At 38.0% G+C, this 15,397-nt stretch overlaps 1 protein-coding gene across 1 annotated transcript; it reads left to right on the forward strand.

Annotated features, from left to right (window-relative positions):
- The first annotated feature begins 5,591 nt into the window (after window positions 1-5,591).
- LOC146630440 (uncharacterized) lies at window positions 5,592-10,124 on the forward strand. Its single transcript, XM_085356914.1, has 2 exons — window positions 5,592-7,060; window positions 8,278-10,124. The coding sequence occupies exons 1-2, from the start codon at window positions 5,798-5,800 to the stop codon at window positions 8,305-8,307; spliced, it is 1,293 nt and encodes a 430-aa protein (XP_085213040.1). The 5' UTR covers window positions 5,592-5,797; the 3' UTR covers window positions 8,308-10,124.
- Window positions 10,125-15,397: the final 5,273 nt, after the last annotated feature.

The following is a 15,397-nucleotide window of genomic DNA, read 5'->3' on the forward strand; positions in this document are numbered from 1 at the left end:
TTTGTCCTAGTATTTAAAATGTTACTCAACTCACTAGAGTCGACTTAACGCTGTTCCTTCTTTACTGTATGCATACACGCAGGTGTGGTAGTGGCTCAAATGTTACTGTACACAAGTGTTTAAAGTAAAAATTGAGTGCCTTGGTCCTCAAAGTCAGTTCACATGTTCACATTGAAGTTGGACACCTGCCTCTTCTATCACTGGTTGTATTTTTACATTGAAATGGTCCAGTATGTCAAGAAAATTGTGAAAAACAGATCAGCGGTTATGTTTTTTTTGTTTGTTTTTTTTTACCGTATAGTGCAGTCTTTCTTAAACTTGTAGAAAAACGTATCACTCCATTTTAATTTTGCTTTTGTGTGTGTTGTGTTTGTAGCTTTGCTGCTTTGAGATCTATTTACTTTTTTTCTCCCATGTCATGTATTGCTAATATTTTATTGTGCTTTACCATGGGATCAGATTTGTAATCTTTCCTTGTCCAATAAATCATTTTTAGCCAAAAGAACAATTTGTGTACCTTTTTCTTTCTCTAAACTTAAGTTGTTAGATACATTAAGGAACACGTCTTAAGGCACACCAAAGAGATTTATATACATAAAATATTCTCAAAGATTTCTTCTTCTTTTTTTTTTTTTTTTTTTTAATTGACAGCTAGGAATTTGGTTTATTCTAGAAATTAACTGTTATCTCACGGTGGCTGTTTATATTTTGGCAGCTAAATGCGTTCACTTGCTTTCAATCGACTCGGTCATCTGAATGAACAATGAACTCTGGAGATTTACATTTCTCCGCCTTAGTGAGCATTGTCTGCTGGAACGTCAGTTCACCCCCCAGTTGGTCATTATGTATATTGAGCTGTATATTGAATAAGACAGACCTTCTAGTGACCCCAATCAAACTTAAACACACTTCCACGCTGTATACAATGATCTGCAGCTGGCTCCCAGATGCAGTGAAAGTGGAACCTGCAGGGTTAAGTCCAGACCCGGGAAGAGTAGATCTGTCAGAGAGACCCTGGATATTTCATCTAACCCAGCTCCAAGATGTAATGAAGAGACCTGTCAGCAGCAAATTTTTCCACCTTTCACCAGATCTTGTTTAATCTCAAATGGTAATCAAGCTGGGACTTTGGGGCAACTTCAAAAGCAGAGCTATTTTTTCACACGGAAAATGATCAAATGATTTTTTTCCCCCCTCTCTTAAGGAGATTGCCTTATGATTTCTGTTGTCCTTTTAACTGTCTGGAGAGGATCAGTGCTCTCTGGGTGATGCAGGTGTCTGTTACTGTGTGTATCTATAACCTCTTGATGTTATCTCAGTTGTAGCATGCTCAGTGTATTTTACTTCTGGGTCCATTTTCACCTTGCTTGCACCATAATCAGATCTTGCTTTGAAATTTTTCACCCTTTTGAAGGTGTGTTACTACATGGCAAACTGCCAGAGTGACTTGCTGTTCGTATGACTTGAAGGACTATTGTACAACTTTTTTTTTTTTTTTTTTTTTTTTAAACCACACATTTAGTGTCATCTTCAAAGGAGGTGTAGATTTTGCAATATGTACACTTATGTTTAATGTGCTAAAGCATACTTTAATATATTCTTTTGAATCGAGGTAAGCATTTTCACTGCTGCGTAAATATGAAATATGTTTGCAGTGTAGTGATCATGTATGGTTGTATCATTTCAGCAGTTTTTAATATGCCAAAACTATTTTACATGTATAAAGGTTCACAACACTAAATGTTCTTAAATTACTGCTGAAAAAACTGAGAACAACACATACAAAACATTAAAAACTCAAATGAGGAAGCACTATCAATGACCAAAAAGCACCAATGAAAAATGTTAAACAAATACATGAAATATGGAAGCACAATGTATAAATTAAACAGTGTTTTAAAAAAACAAAAAAGCACAATAAAAGCAGAATAAAGGATAAAAAAACAAACCAAGATAAAAGGTGTGAGCAGAAGTAAAAGGGGGAAATCATTTAAAATAAAAGCTGTTTCAAAGATGTGGGTCTTTGGTTTGGCTTTAGTCTGCTGTCCTTAGGTGCACAGACGTGGGCCACAATCATGGATAGTTGTCTCACCGTAAGTTTTAGTTCTACCTTTTGGGACCTGGGGGTTCTAATAAGCTCATAATTAAAAAGCAGTTCCGATAAATAGTCAGGATTAAAACCATTAAGAGCCTTAAAAACCGGTATAAGAATCTTAAAATCTATTCCGACAGGAAACCAGTGCAGAGACTCTAAAGCTGGTATTACATGTGCTCTCTTTATGGCCTTGGTCAGAACCCATGCAGCTGACTATTGGGGTAGCTGGCGTCGAATCAATCCTAAGGAAATAAAAATGTGTAACAATGTCTCTGCATTGGCTCAAGAGAGAAACTGTTGTACTCTGGCAATATTCTCCCAGTGATTAAAATTCAGACTTAGCTGCATGTTTGATGTATTGCTTAGAACTAAGATCTGGGACAAAGATGACAACTGAATTGTTTCTACTGTTTTGGAGGGAATCAGTACCAGTAAGTGCAAATGTCCTGATAGTTTCTCTCATGATGTGAATCTCCAGTTTCACCACATCCCAAAGGTGCTCTGCTGCATTAAGATCTGGTGACTGTGGAGGCCATTAGAGTACAGTGAAGTCTTTATGATGTTCAAGAAAGCAGTTTGAGATGATTTGAGCTTTGTGACATGGTGTGTTATCCTGGTAGAAGCATCCATTAGAAGATGGGTTCATTGTAATGATGAAGGATTGGACACACTCAGCAGTAACACTCAGGCTATAGCGTTGATGCTCAATTGGTACTAGGGGGCCCAAAGTGTCCCAGGAAAATATCTCTTCAGACCAGTAAACATATTTCTATTGTCATCTTTTGGTTTGTGTGAATTGTAGCATCAGCTCCATGTTCCTGGGTGATACCTTGTGTGGTGTTCTGCTTCAAGGTCTGATGTGTAGTGCATTCAGAGATGCTCTTCTGCATACCTTGGATGCAACAGCTTGAAGCAGTCTGTGCATTCTCTTCTAACCTCTGGCAATAGCAAGGTATTGTCTCGCGGAGAACTGCCGCTCACTGGATGTTTTCTCTTTTTCAGACCATTCTCTGGAAACACTCCACATGGTTACTGTGGGAAAATGGCAGTATAGATCAACAGGTTCTGAAATCCTCCGACCAGTCCATCTGGCACCAACAACCATACCACATTCAAAGTCACTTTCACCTTTTATTACCTTCTTCTGATTGAGATTAACCAGTTCCTGCCACATGACTGGCTGGTGAGATATTTGCGTTAACAAGCAGCTGAACAAGTGTATCTAATAAAGTGAGTGTATTTCAGATGGAACTAATAAAAATGACTAAAGAAAACTAATTCATTCAGTTTCTGTTAGTGTCAGCCTCCAAATCTCTTTTTCCTACACAGTTAAAACACAACAAACAAACTCTCATCACTTTTTGTGTCTTTAAGACTTTCGATATACGTCAACAACTGCCTAAAAACTGAACACTGACACCATATAAATTCTTGGTTCTGCCTTAAGAGACTGTACCAGTGTAGTCTTTCTCCTGTGCATACATACATGCAGTAATATCATTACCATGTCATCCTATACCACCAAAAGGTTCTGTTTTTTATATAGAATCAAGCTGCATTCATCTCCAGTTTACATACATCTGGTTCGAGTTTCATTCAAAGGCAGCTTTGACAAAAACAAGCTTTACTTTGAAAAGTGTCACACAGCAATACAGCACTATTAAAATTCAAGAAGAGTCGTGTTCCTTAGTGATGGCTCTGACTGTGTGCTGTCGGTCATCATCGGCAGAAATCACTTTTTTTTTATGACCATCTGGATGGTGATGATGACAGTGGAGTGAGCTGTCTCACATATTGTTTTACGAAGTGGGTTTTTAGGAAGTTCTCACATGTGGTTAGCATCCTGCATTGTTCTCGTATTTAGGAGCAATATGTTTCTGGACTATGATGCTCCTAGAAAGGTTTTGTTTATTAAATTAAGCCACTGTATGAATACGGTAGGGTAGATTAAAATTTGATCAATGAACAGGAACAGTAAAGCCACAGTTGATTGAGTCTAATCAGGAAAATCAAGGTAAAGATTCTTTAAATCATTGTTTATGTCCAGTTCACTTAGTCTTTTTATGCTATATGTGCAATAACGTAGACTGCACGGCAGGTTATATAACTATTAATGGGGATTACTATAGTGGTGGTCTCCTTCCTCCTCCACTTGGGATTACTGACCTGTTTAATCTGTATGGTGGGAACGTACCATGGGCCCCACTGTTCAAGGATGCCATAATGAATACACAGTGTTGGGAAGGTTACTTTTAAAATGTATTCCACTACAGATTACAGAATACATGCCCCAAAATTTATTTCGTAACATATTCCGTTACATTACTCAATGAGAGTAATGTAGTCTGAATACTTTGGATTGCTTAATATACTGTCATGCTTTTTACAGCTACATGACTGTACTATTGCTGTGTGATTTATTACTATTACTCAAGGTTACTCGCCATACCAATACTACGGAAGAGGATTAGGGCCACAGGAAAAAAAAAAAAAAGAATTCTGACTTTTTTCTCAGAATTCTGACTTTATTCTCAGAATTCTGACTTTTTTCTCAGAATTCTGACTTTAATCTCAGAATTCTGACTTTTTTCTCAGAATTCTGACTTTAATCTCAGAATTCTGACTTTTTTCTCAGAATTCTGACTTTTTTCTCAGAATTCTGACTTTAATCTCAGAATTCTGACTTTTTTCTCAGAATTCTGACTTTATTCTCAGAATTCTGAGATTAAAGTCAGAATTCTGACTTTAATCTCAGAATTTTGAGGTGGGCACCTGCAGGCTTCCAGCTTCGGTGACAGCGATGTGTCCAGTTTGGCAGGTGGAGAACTAATTCACTAAATATGGTGGATATAAGTGACTTTTTGCGTGGCCGAGGGGTCCCCGAAGATGCTATTTTATTAATGGAAGAGCAGAAGGTGAGTAACAAAAAAGAGAAATAGTTTGGTGTCTCCTATTTTTACAGGAAAACAGTTACGGTACAGTTACGGTTAGCTGTTAGCATGCTTGTTAGCTTATAATGTTATATAGGAATGAACGTGTTTCACGATGTTACAGTATACTAGGTGAATTGACGTTTTAACTGTTGTTGATCGCAGGATCATCCCAGATGGGTTCGTTGCATTTTATTTTATTGTTCTACTATTTCAGAGTTTTTCAAGGCAGTTAAGCGGAGCTGTGTTACAGATGCTAGCCGCCTGCCAATATCACTGATATATTTGATGTGTACAAGTAAGTTACACTTAGTACAGCGGAGGAGAGAAGCTGTAATGAATGTTTATGCGGATATTTCACTCAGAAAAATGGGTGGCGTTCATACACAGCCACCGACACAGCCCCGGTTGTTGTTCTGACGGTGGCCGACTGACGATCCCCTCACAACATGTTAGCTAACACAAACTAATGTAGTGCATGTAACTGTGTATACGTTAGTGGTACAGTGTCGGAAGAAATGAGCAATGTTAGATTTGTGTTCTCATGAGTAAATATATTAATTTATTTTATGTTGTGAAAGAAGTTTTCTGATTGTCATTTTATTTTGAAAAGGATTTTATTTTGGTGATTATAGATTACTTCACTTCCTGTTCCTGTTGTTCCGAAGCGCGAACTGCTGAAGTAATGTATGGTTTTCCCCTCCTGTGTTGTTAACAATAAAAGAAACGGGAAAAGTAATCAACCACCAAGTGTGTGCATTATTAAGAGAACATGGCCGAAGAAGAAGAAAACTCTTCGAGCTCAACAGGTTATGGGCCCAGGCGTGACACAACAGGAGGAAGATGGCAGAGGTTAGTGTTCAACGGAGACGAAAACAGTTACGAACTTTGGGAGGCAAAGTTTCTCGGCCACATGCGGATCATTGGTCTAAAGGACACTATATTATCAGCCACTAACCCAGATGCAGAGAAGAACGCTGAATGCTACGCTGAACTGATACAGTTTCTTGATGATAAAAGCCTTTCACTGGTAATGAGAGATGCGACTGACGACGGAAGAAAAGCTTTAAAAATACTACGTGACCACTACGATAGTAAAGGCAAGCCCAGAATCATCGCACTGTACACAGAGCTGACGTCTTTACAGAAGAAACCAGATGAGACAGTGACAGATTATATTATCCGGGCTGAAAAAGCAGTGACCTCCCTAAGAAATGCAAAAGAAGTCATCAGTGATGGACTTATTATCGCTATGATTCTAAAGGGGCTTCCTGAAGCTTACAAGCCATTTGCTATTCACACAACTCAAAGCAGTGAAGATTTAACATTCACACAGTTCAAAAGCAACCTACGAAGTTATGAGGAAACCGAGAAATTCGACAACAAAGTAAAAGCGGATAATGTGATGAAGGTTGATTTAACATCAATCACCTGCCATGGATGCGGAAACCGAGGACATTTTGTAAAAGATTGTCGCCAAAAGGGAACACCTAAGTGGTGTAGCTACCATAGAAGCTCGACACACAGTGATGAGACATGTAGAAGAAAAACCAAATACAGAGATGATGCGAAACTAACTGTAGTAAAACAAGAGGACAAGAAAGAAGAGCAGACTTTTGTATTTAAAGTTAGTCAAAGACTTCTGCCTACTGACATAATAAGAGAAGGACTAATGGTGGACTGTGGTGCTACTTCACACATCATTACAGAGAAGAACAAGTTCATAAAGTTTGATGAGACTTTTGATCCTGAGAAACACTACATGGAGCTCGCTGATGGATCCAGGACAAACAACGTCGCACTCAAGAGGGGAGATGCCAACGTCTCTCTACGGGACATACAAGGACACTGTACCACCATCACACTGAGAGACGCCCTGTTCATCCCATCCTACCCTCAGAGCATATTTTCAGTGAAGGCAGCTACAAACTATGGAGCACAGGTGATCTTCAAGAAGGGACAGAATGAACTGGTGAACAAAGATGGGACAGTCTTCTCCATCGAAGAATACAACAGACTCTACTATTTGAAAACGGTAAACAATGAAACATCATACAATGACATGATGTCCTGTGACACTGTTAATCTGGCTTGTGATGTGAAAACATGGCACGAAATTTTAGGACATTGTAATGTTAGTGATGTGTTAAAGCTACCCGATGTTGTAGATGGCATGAAAATCACAGGCAGTGGCATGTTAGATTGTAATGTGTGTACAGAAGGGAAATTCACTAACAACAGAAACAGACAAAGCGACCCAAAAGCGAGTGACCCATTACAGTTGGTGCACACTGATCTAGCGGGCCCCATTGAACCTAGTGGCCAAAGTGGTCATAAATACGCTATATTATTTACAGATGATTTTTCAGGGGCAGTGTCAGTTTACTTTCTAAAACAGAAAAGTGACACCACAGAGGCCACAGCAAAGTTTCTAGCTGACTGTGCACCATACGGCAGTGTTAAGTGCATTAGATCGGATAATGGCACCGAGTTCACAAGCAGTTCCTTCCAGTCTCTTTTAAGGGAAAAGGGTATAAAGCATGAGACATCTGCGCCATATTCTCCCCATCAGAATGGCACAGCTGAGAGGCAATGGAGAACTCTCTTTGAAATGGGGAGGTGTCTTTTACTAGAAAAAGAGCTGCCAAAAGAATTATGGCCTTACGCCATCCAAAATGCAGCACACACCCGCAACAGATGCTACAGTAACAGGACTAAAAGTACACCGTATCAGATGTTAACAGGGAAAAGACCAGATCTCTCAAAACTGTGGATATTTGGGTCAGACTGTTATGCATACATACATGATCACAAGAAACTTGATCCCAGATGTGAAAAAGGGATATTTGTGGGTTATAGTAAAAATAGCCCAGCATACCTGGTCTATAACCCTCACACAGGAAAAGTGTCAAAACACAGACTCGTGAGATTTATCAAGAAGAACACTGTTGAACAACAAACACAGACTGATGAATATGACACAGAAATTCAGACTTATGAACATGTAGTGCCTTTAAAAGAAAGTACAGAACAACAAAATGAAAATGCAGCAGAGAACATACCTCCTAGAGAAGAGGAAACCAACACAAATGAACCAAACCCTGACATAGAAAGAAATGAGGGTGATGAGCAAAACCAAACTGAGCGCTATCCTAACAGAGAAAGGAAACCTCCTAAATATTTAGAGGATTACACATCTAACTGCAAAGATTTAGCAAATGAAACCCCTGTAAGTGTTGATTATTGTTACAGAGCAACCTGTGGAATCCCCCAAACCTATAAAGAGGCGCTGATGTCACCAGAGGCACCAAGGTGGAAACAGGCAATGACAGAAGAAATCAACTCTCTGAAGGAGAATGACACATTCGAACTGACTACTTTACCTACTGGTAGAAATACCATTGGAGGAAAATGGGTCTACGCCCTCAAAGAAAATGAACAAGGACAAATATTCAAAGCCAGGTTTGTAGCAAAAGGTTACAACCAGACACAAGGAATAGATTACCAAGAGACATTTGCACCAACAGCAAACATGACATCTGTGCGAACCCTAATGCAAATAGCAGTCCAGAATGATCTTATTATCCACCAAATGGATGTTAAAACTGCATATTTGCATGCTCCCATTGAGGAAGAAATATACATGGAACAACCAGAAGGTTTTGAGCAAACAGAGTCAGGAGAAAACTTGGTGTACAAATTAAAGAAATCCCTTTACGGGTTAAAACAATCAGGTAGAAACTGGTACAAACTCTTGAATGACTACCTTGAACAAAATGACTTTGAAAGAAACCTTTCTGATCACTGTGTATACAGAAAGGACATTGGACATGAAACTCTACTCGTTATCATCTGGGTAGATGACTTGATCATTGCAGCTAGCAATACTAACTTGTTAAACACATTCAAAGAAACAATGAGGTCAAAGTTTAACATGAAAGACCTGGGGAAAATATCCAGTTTTCTTGGGATACAGTTTATACAAAAAGAGAATGAAATCAGGATGAATCAGAAGAGGTACATTCAAAGAATGTTGGAACGCTTTGGGATGTCTGAATGCAAACCCAGATCCACACCGTGTGAACTAAAAACGGACACTACTACATGTGGAGGAAGTGATGCAAATGAGACTGTTAACTCAAGAGAGTACAGAGAAATAGTGGGCAGTTTGATATATGCCATGACGTGTACGAGACCAGATATAAGCTGGGTTGTTAGCAGACTATCTCAAACACTAGCTCAACCCACGAGAGAGAACTTAGTAATGGCAAAACAAGTCCTCAGATACCTAAAAGGCACAAATGACTTTGAACTGATCTTTAAGAAAAGCAGTGAGAATCTAGATCTAATTGCTTACAGTGACTCTGACTGGGCATCCTCTGTAAAAGACAGACGCAGTACAACAGGCTACTGTTTTGCACTTACTAAAGAGGGACCAGTAATATCTTGGAAAACAAAGAAACAGCCTACAGTGGCACTCTCAACATGTGAAGCTGAATACATTGGTCTTGCAACCACTACTCAGGAAAGCATGTACTTAACCCAACTGTTAAACGGCATGGACAGAAAAAGGTACACATGTACTAAACTGTTTGGGGACAACCAAGGGGCCATTGCGTTGAGTAAAAACCCAGTGAACAGACAGAGGTCAAAGCATATTGATGTGAAATATCACTTCATTCGTGAAGCGGTAAATGAAAGGAAAATCTGCATTGAACACTGTCCATCAGAAGAAATGGCTGCAGACATACTAACAAAACCAGTTACAAGAGTGAGACTCAGAAAGTTTCAAAAATGGTTCTTTGGAAATGCATAAGATGCTATGGGCTAGCAGCATGAGAACAAGGGGGGGTGTTAGATTTGTGTTCTCATGAGTAAATATATTAATTTATTTTATGTTGTGAAAGAAGTTTTCTGATTGTCATTTTATTTTGAAAAGGATTTTATTTTGGTGATTATAGATTACTTCACTTCCTGTTCCTGTTGTTCCGAAGCGCGAACTGCTGAAGTAATGTATGGTTTTCCCCTCCTGTGTTGTTAACAATAAAAGAAACGGGAAAAGTAATCAACCACCAAGTGTGTGCATTATTAAGAGAACATGGCCGAAGAAGAAGAAAACTCTTCGAGCTCAACAAGCAAACTGTTTATAATGTCAGAATGACATCATCTTTCTCCTATATATAAAAGTGCTGGCTGAGGAGCGCTGCCGGGTTGAACTTTGACCTCGGAGTGACGTGACGTTTGTTCGCACAACCAATAGAAGTGCAGAAAGTCGCAAATCAGGCATATTGTTCGCATAAACACAAAAATAAATAACGAAATAATCCCGATATTGTGCCAAAGACTGATTTACAATGTTACTTTGTGTTCTATGTGTAATACCTTTGCTTAAATGACTAAATGGACTGTGTATTTATGACTCTGCGTTATAGTCTTACATACATAAGTAACATTCATATGTACAGATAAAAATGTACAGAGCTATGTACACAAGCGTGTACACAAAAGTCTACTGCTGATCGAGCTGCTCAGTGGTCGTACAGTCTCATGCAGAGAGCGTGGAGGTGTTGTCCATGGTGGATGTTAGCTTAGACAACATCCTCTCCTCCCCAGTCTGCTCAGTGGACTTTAGCAGACCGCTAAAGCTGGCCCTCCCGACCAGTTTGTTAAGTTTCCCCCTGTCCCTCTCTGCCATTCCACCACTCCAGCAGACCACAACATAAAAGACAGCAGACGCCACCACAGTGTCGTAGAACATCCTTAGAAGACGTACTACCTACATCATAACCAATCAAGTCCCGCTTTTTTTTAAATACAGAAGAGGATTTATTATTTACTGAAAGGCTATGCCTTAGTTTGCTTCTTTCATTATTGTGTTTCGCCCTGCATAAAATAGATAGCTTTTCTGATAACTACAGTCAATACTCTCCTACTGGCATTAGCGGTGACCTAAGAGGCTTAACTTTAATATTGCTTTGCAGTGTAAATGTTGCAGAAAATGACTGTCTTTTCTTTCTTCCTGTGTGCAGATTGACTGTGACGTCATAGCGCTGATGGATGACGCAACTTTGGCAAACTACATTCCCTCGTACGGAGACCGAATTGCCGTCTTCAATTTCTGCAAAAGCAAGCAACCACTGTCAAAAAGAAAACTAGGACTTCTGCAAAAAGTTCACCTCTCAAAGTGAGAGAAACAGTGGCTGACATGTCAGATTTGGATGACTTAATAAGACTGTATTTCAGACTTTCTTTCAGTAACAAAGAAATACTTTCAATTTTAGCACATAGTCATCAGACAATTATAAGTGTTCGAACTCTAAAGAGAATTTGTAAAAGACTTGGGCTTTTTAGAAGGAAGAATCAATCAAACTTGGAGGAAGTGCTAGCCTTTGTCCAACAAGAGATCATGACAAATGGACAGATGCAAGGTTATCGTTGGCTACATCTACGTGCAATTCAACATGGATTTGTGGTGTCACAAGATACTGTAAGATGCATAATCAAATTGCTTGACCCTCAAGGTGTGGAACTGAGACGAGCTCGACGGTTGAGAAGACGACAGTACAGCTGCAGAGGGCCAAATGCTCTCTGGCACATGGATGGCTATGACAAGTTGAAACCATATGGTATTGCTATCAGTGGCTGCATAGATGGTTTTAGCCGCTATGTTTTATGGATGGAGGCTTATACTACAAACAGTGACCCTAAATTGATTGCAAGTTATTTTCTGAAAACAGTTTCATGCATCAGCGGATGTCCAGAAAGGTTACGTGCTGACCGAGGTACCGAAAATGGTTGTGTCGAACAAATGCAGATGTTTTTACGGAGAAACCACACAGACAGTTTTGCAGGTGAGAAAAGTTTCCTTTACGGAAGAAGTACGGCCAACCAACGTATAGAAGGATGGTGGGCTACCCTACGCAAACAGAGTGCACAATTTTGGATGAACTTATTTCAAACTTTTCAGGATGATGGCCACTTCACAGGGGATTTTTTGGACAAAAGTCTTATCCAGTTCTGCTTTCTCAATCTTATTCAGGTAAAAGCATGTGCTCATGCTATGTAATGTCTTAGCTGCATAAATAGAAAATATAAATATGGTTAGAACATTTTTTTTCTTTAAATTAAATATGAATTTTATTTCCATTTTAATATGTCTTGATGCATGCTCAATCAGCCAGGTAAGGAATGTTTTTTGACAGAACATTTCTCACACTGAAAACGCTACATCCAGATGAACAGAATCAACTTTTTGGGATTCCATTTTAATACTTTGATGGAATTGTATTCATGTTATCAGTGGAAGTAACTGCACCTTTCTCAGCACAGGTGCATGGAGCATTTTTTTTTATTTATTGCCACATGGTTTAAATTACTATGGAGTCTGTTACCTAGTGGTCCTTTGGGCACGGTTTCAGAAAGCAATCCTATCATTTGGTTAATTCTCTATTGAAAATTTATTGTAGAATCATTGCACACTGAGTATAAAGTGTTGGGCTATCTATTCAACAGCAGAATCATGCAGCACCATTCTGTGTCCATGTGCTGTTTAGTGAAAGTGCTCTTTTGTTGTTGCTGCTTGGTTTTACATTAATTAGAGGTCAGTTTCTATGTCTGTTGATTAATGAGTTAATAAGCCTCAACTTTGGCTAAATCTACTGGTACATGGTCTGTTTCATATACCGGTACTTATATTGTGTTGTTTTTCATGTAGGATGAACTTGATGAAGTTGTGAACACATGGAACTCGCACAAAATCCGGCCAAGTGGTAGTGCAGCATCGGGTCGACCAGTAGTAATGTACTCATTTCCAGAGCTGCACAGTGCTGAGGATAGACTGAAGCCTATTTCTATGGAGGATATCACTTTGTGTATGGAAGAGTGTAGCCCAAAAGGTCAACACCCCTGTGATGAAACAGTCTTTGAACTGTGTTGTCTGCTTATGGTAGAAAATGAATGGGATGCCCCAGGAGATCCACTTGGTGCTGCGGATCTGTACATTAGGTTAAGAGAAGAAATACTGCAAAGTATTTAAGGAACTTCAGTGTGTAAATGTACAAATAAATACAAAATATTTCTCTTTATCTTGATAACGTGATTTGATAGTAGGTGCCATGTCTTACAGGTACCTTTTATGCAGGTATTTCTGCACTGCATTAAATGAAAAATGTTTTTCTACATTCACACTACCATTAAACAGAAATGTTTATATATTACTTGAAAAAGCTGAATATTGTGATATTATCAATCAGTTATGAAACACATGTCAATCCTTTTAAAAGGCCATACATTAAACTGCATTTACAAATGTTATATTTTTGATTGAATCATAAGTGGTGTAAACCTGCCTACCAGTAAATTGCAATATAAATTTCTGTGTTTTGTTGCCAGACATGTGCATAGTATATAAAATATAAACTGACCAGCTCCCTGCTCATTGTTTTCTGTATCAACCTTTACTCTTAATATTCATGGCTGGAAACCCAGGCACCAGCATATGATATGCTAAGTGCCCGGGTTATCTGTGGTATGTTTCAGCAAACCATAGTAGCATTAACAATTCTAGGTCTTGACAACAGCATGTTTCTATAAACGTATCATTGTTAATATTTAAAGTCGTTATGCCTTTTGGGGAGCTTTTAGTGCAATTATATTAAAGCAAAGCTATTATAATCATTTACCCATATGAAGATCCATCACTTAATTATTAATGTATTTCACTTCTGTTAGTTGTAAGATATTTTAGCTGGTTTTTCATGTAAAATGACCACGAATCATTGCTATACTGATTCAGTGTTAGCTGTTGTATACAAGGCTCCTTCATGATATGAATCCTAAAATTATAAGAAACATACCAAAAATATTTTGACTTTTATTTGTAGTATCCCAGCAACAATGCAACAAAACAGTTCCTGCAAGTGGAACCAAGTTATTGTCCCATTAAGTGCAACATGTTTTACATTTATATTTGTGTATCTTTATGAAATATTTGAAATTAAAAATAAATGGTATTCTTCCATGTTACTGAGCTCATGTGTGGCAGTCTCTTGAATTCTGGCATGTTCAAATAGATATGGAGTTTGATGAACATATTCAAAACAACAATACAAATGTACTGTGTACAGTAACATTTTATTGGAAAAAGTTTACAAGAAACCTGTTCTTTCCAATGCCAATAACATGGCTAAAACTCATAACCGTATAAGCTGCCCTGTAACAAGAATGACTCAACTTTTAAAACAAACTTATAGATCTCATATAGTCTTGTTATGCATCAGTATACATCAGTGACTTACTGTAAAGACCATGAACACTGGCTATTGTGGTATCACATATTCCTTCAGTGTCATCTATGGTATAGAAATAAAAACAAGTGTGAATGACTGAGAACATACATGCATACAAATAAAAATGCATAATTTCTGGCAGTAACAAGACATTTTTTCAGGTGTTAAGATTAATACTATATCTGAGAACATGACAATTTGGCATTACAAAAGGATGCCTGAATAATCACAGTACTTGACCACTGCACTGAAGTGTACAGTGTTTATTTATGATCTCAGTAATCAATAACCATCTTCAAAACAGACTGAATCCTTTAAGCAGCTTGAATCAATTTGATGGATGAATAACAGGTATGCTTAGAAACAATATGACATTAAGAAAATACTGGAATTTAAAAAAATATTTTCACCAACTTTATATGGAACCTTTGTAATCAACAACAAATGCCAAACTTTGATACCTTAACCTACCTTAACTAAAAATTGCATATACTGTAAAGCAAAATGTTTTCAGACATGACAAATGCTAAAGTATAAAATTGTACTTATTCCTTTTACAATACAGTGTTGCATAACAGCATTACTTTTACGTTATAACTATGTTCAGTTTTAGCCCTGACCTAATAAGAAAATACCATCTGAATGAATTAGTCTTTCTACTAATTACTTACAAAAGTATTTGACTGTGCTGAGCTCTCACACCACACATGGTGCTTTAAAGAACGTTTAAGAGCAGTTTAATTATAGTTTATAGATCTTAAGTAATCTTTCTTCATGCTTTTGCTGAAGGTTTCTGTCTTACAGCTGGAAAGCTTGGATTTGGTGAAGACAGCTCTGGATATGGTAGTAAACAGTGTACCTGTTCGTTTTGTTTTGTGACTGTATTATGTAAAACTCAAAATGATAAAAGAAAATGAAATATTAGCCAAAACTAGACTTCTAACAGAGATGAGAAACTTCTCTCTAATTAAAAAAAGTATACTGTATAAGTTCAAAATACATAAAAATACATATTCCTAACATCTCTTTACAGTTATGCTCTAGTGTGCATGAGCAGTTCAAATGTAGCGCATTGCTGTGAGAGT

This window comes from Diplotaxodon limnothrissa, linkage group LG6 (genome assembly GCF_057381915.1).
Source record: "Diplotaxodon limnothrissa isolate DT_005_m linkage group LG6, D_limnothrissa_male_GT1.1, whole genome shotgun sequence".
NCBI classification, from domain to species: Eukaryota; Metazoa; Chordata; class Actinopteri; order Cichliformes; family Cichlidae; genus Diplotaxodon; species Diplotaxodon limnothrissa.

Excerpts from the sequence above, each read along its gene's own strand:
- LOC146630440 (XM_085356914.1), top strand. The coding sequence starts at position 5,798 with ATGGCCGAAGAAGAAGAAAACTCTTCGAGCTCAACAGGTTATGGGCCC. Across the intron at positions 7,061-8,277 it reads GACTCTACTATTTGAAAACG|AGCAACCTGTGGAATCCCCC; the intron begins GTAAACAATGAA and ends TTATTGTTACAG.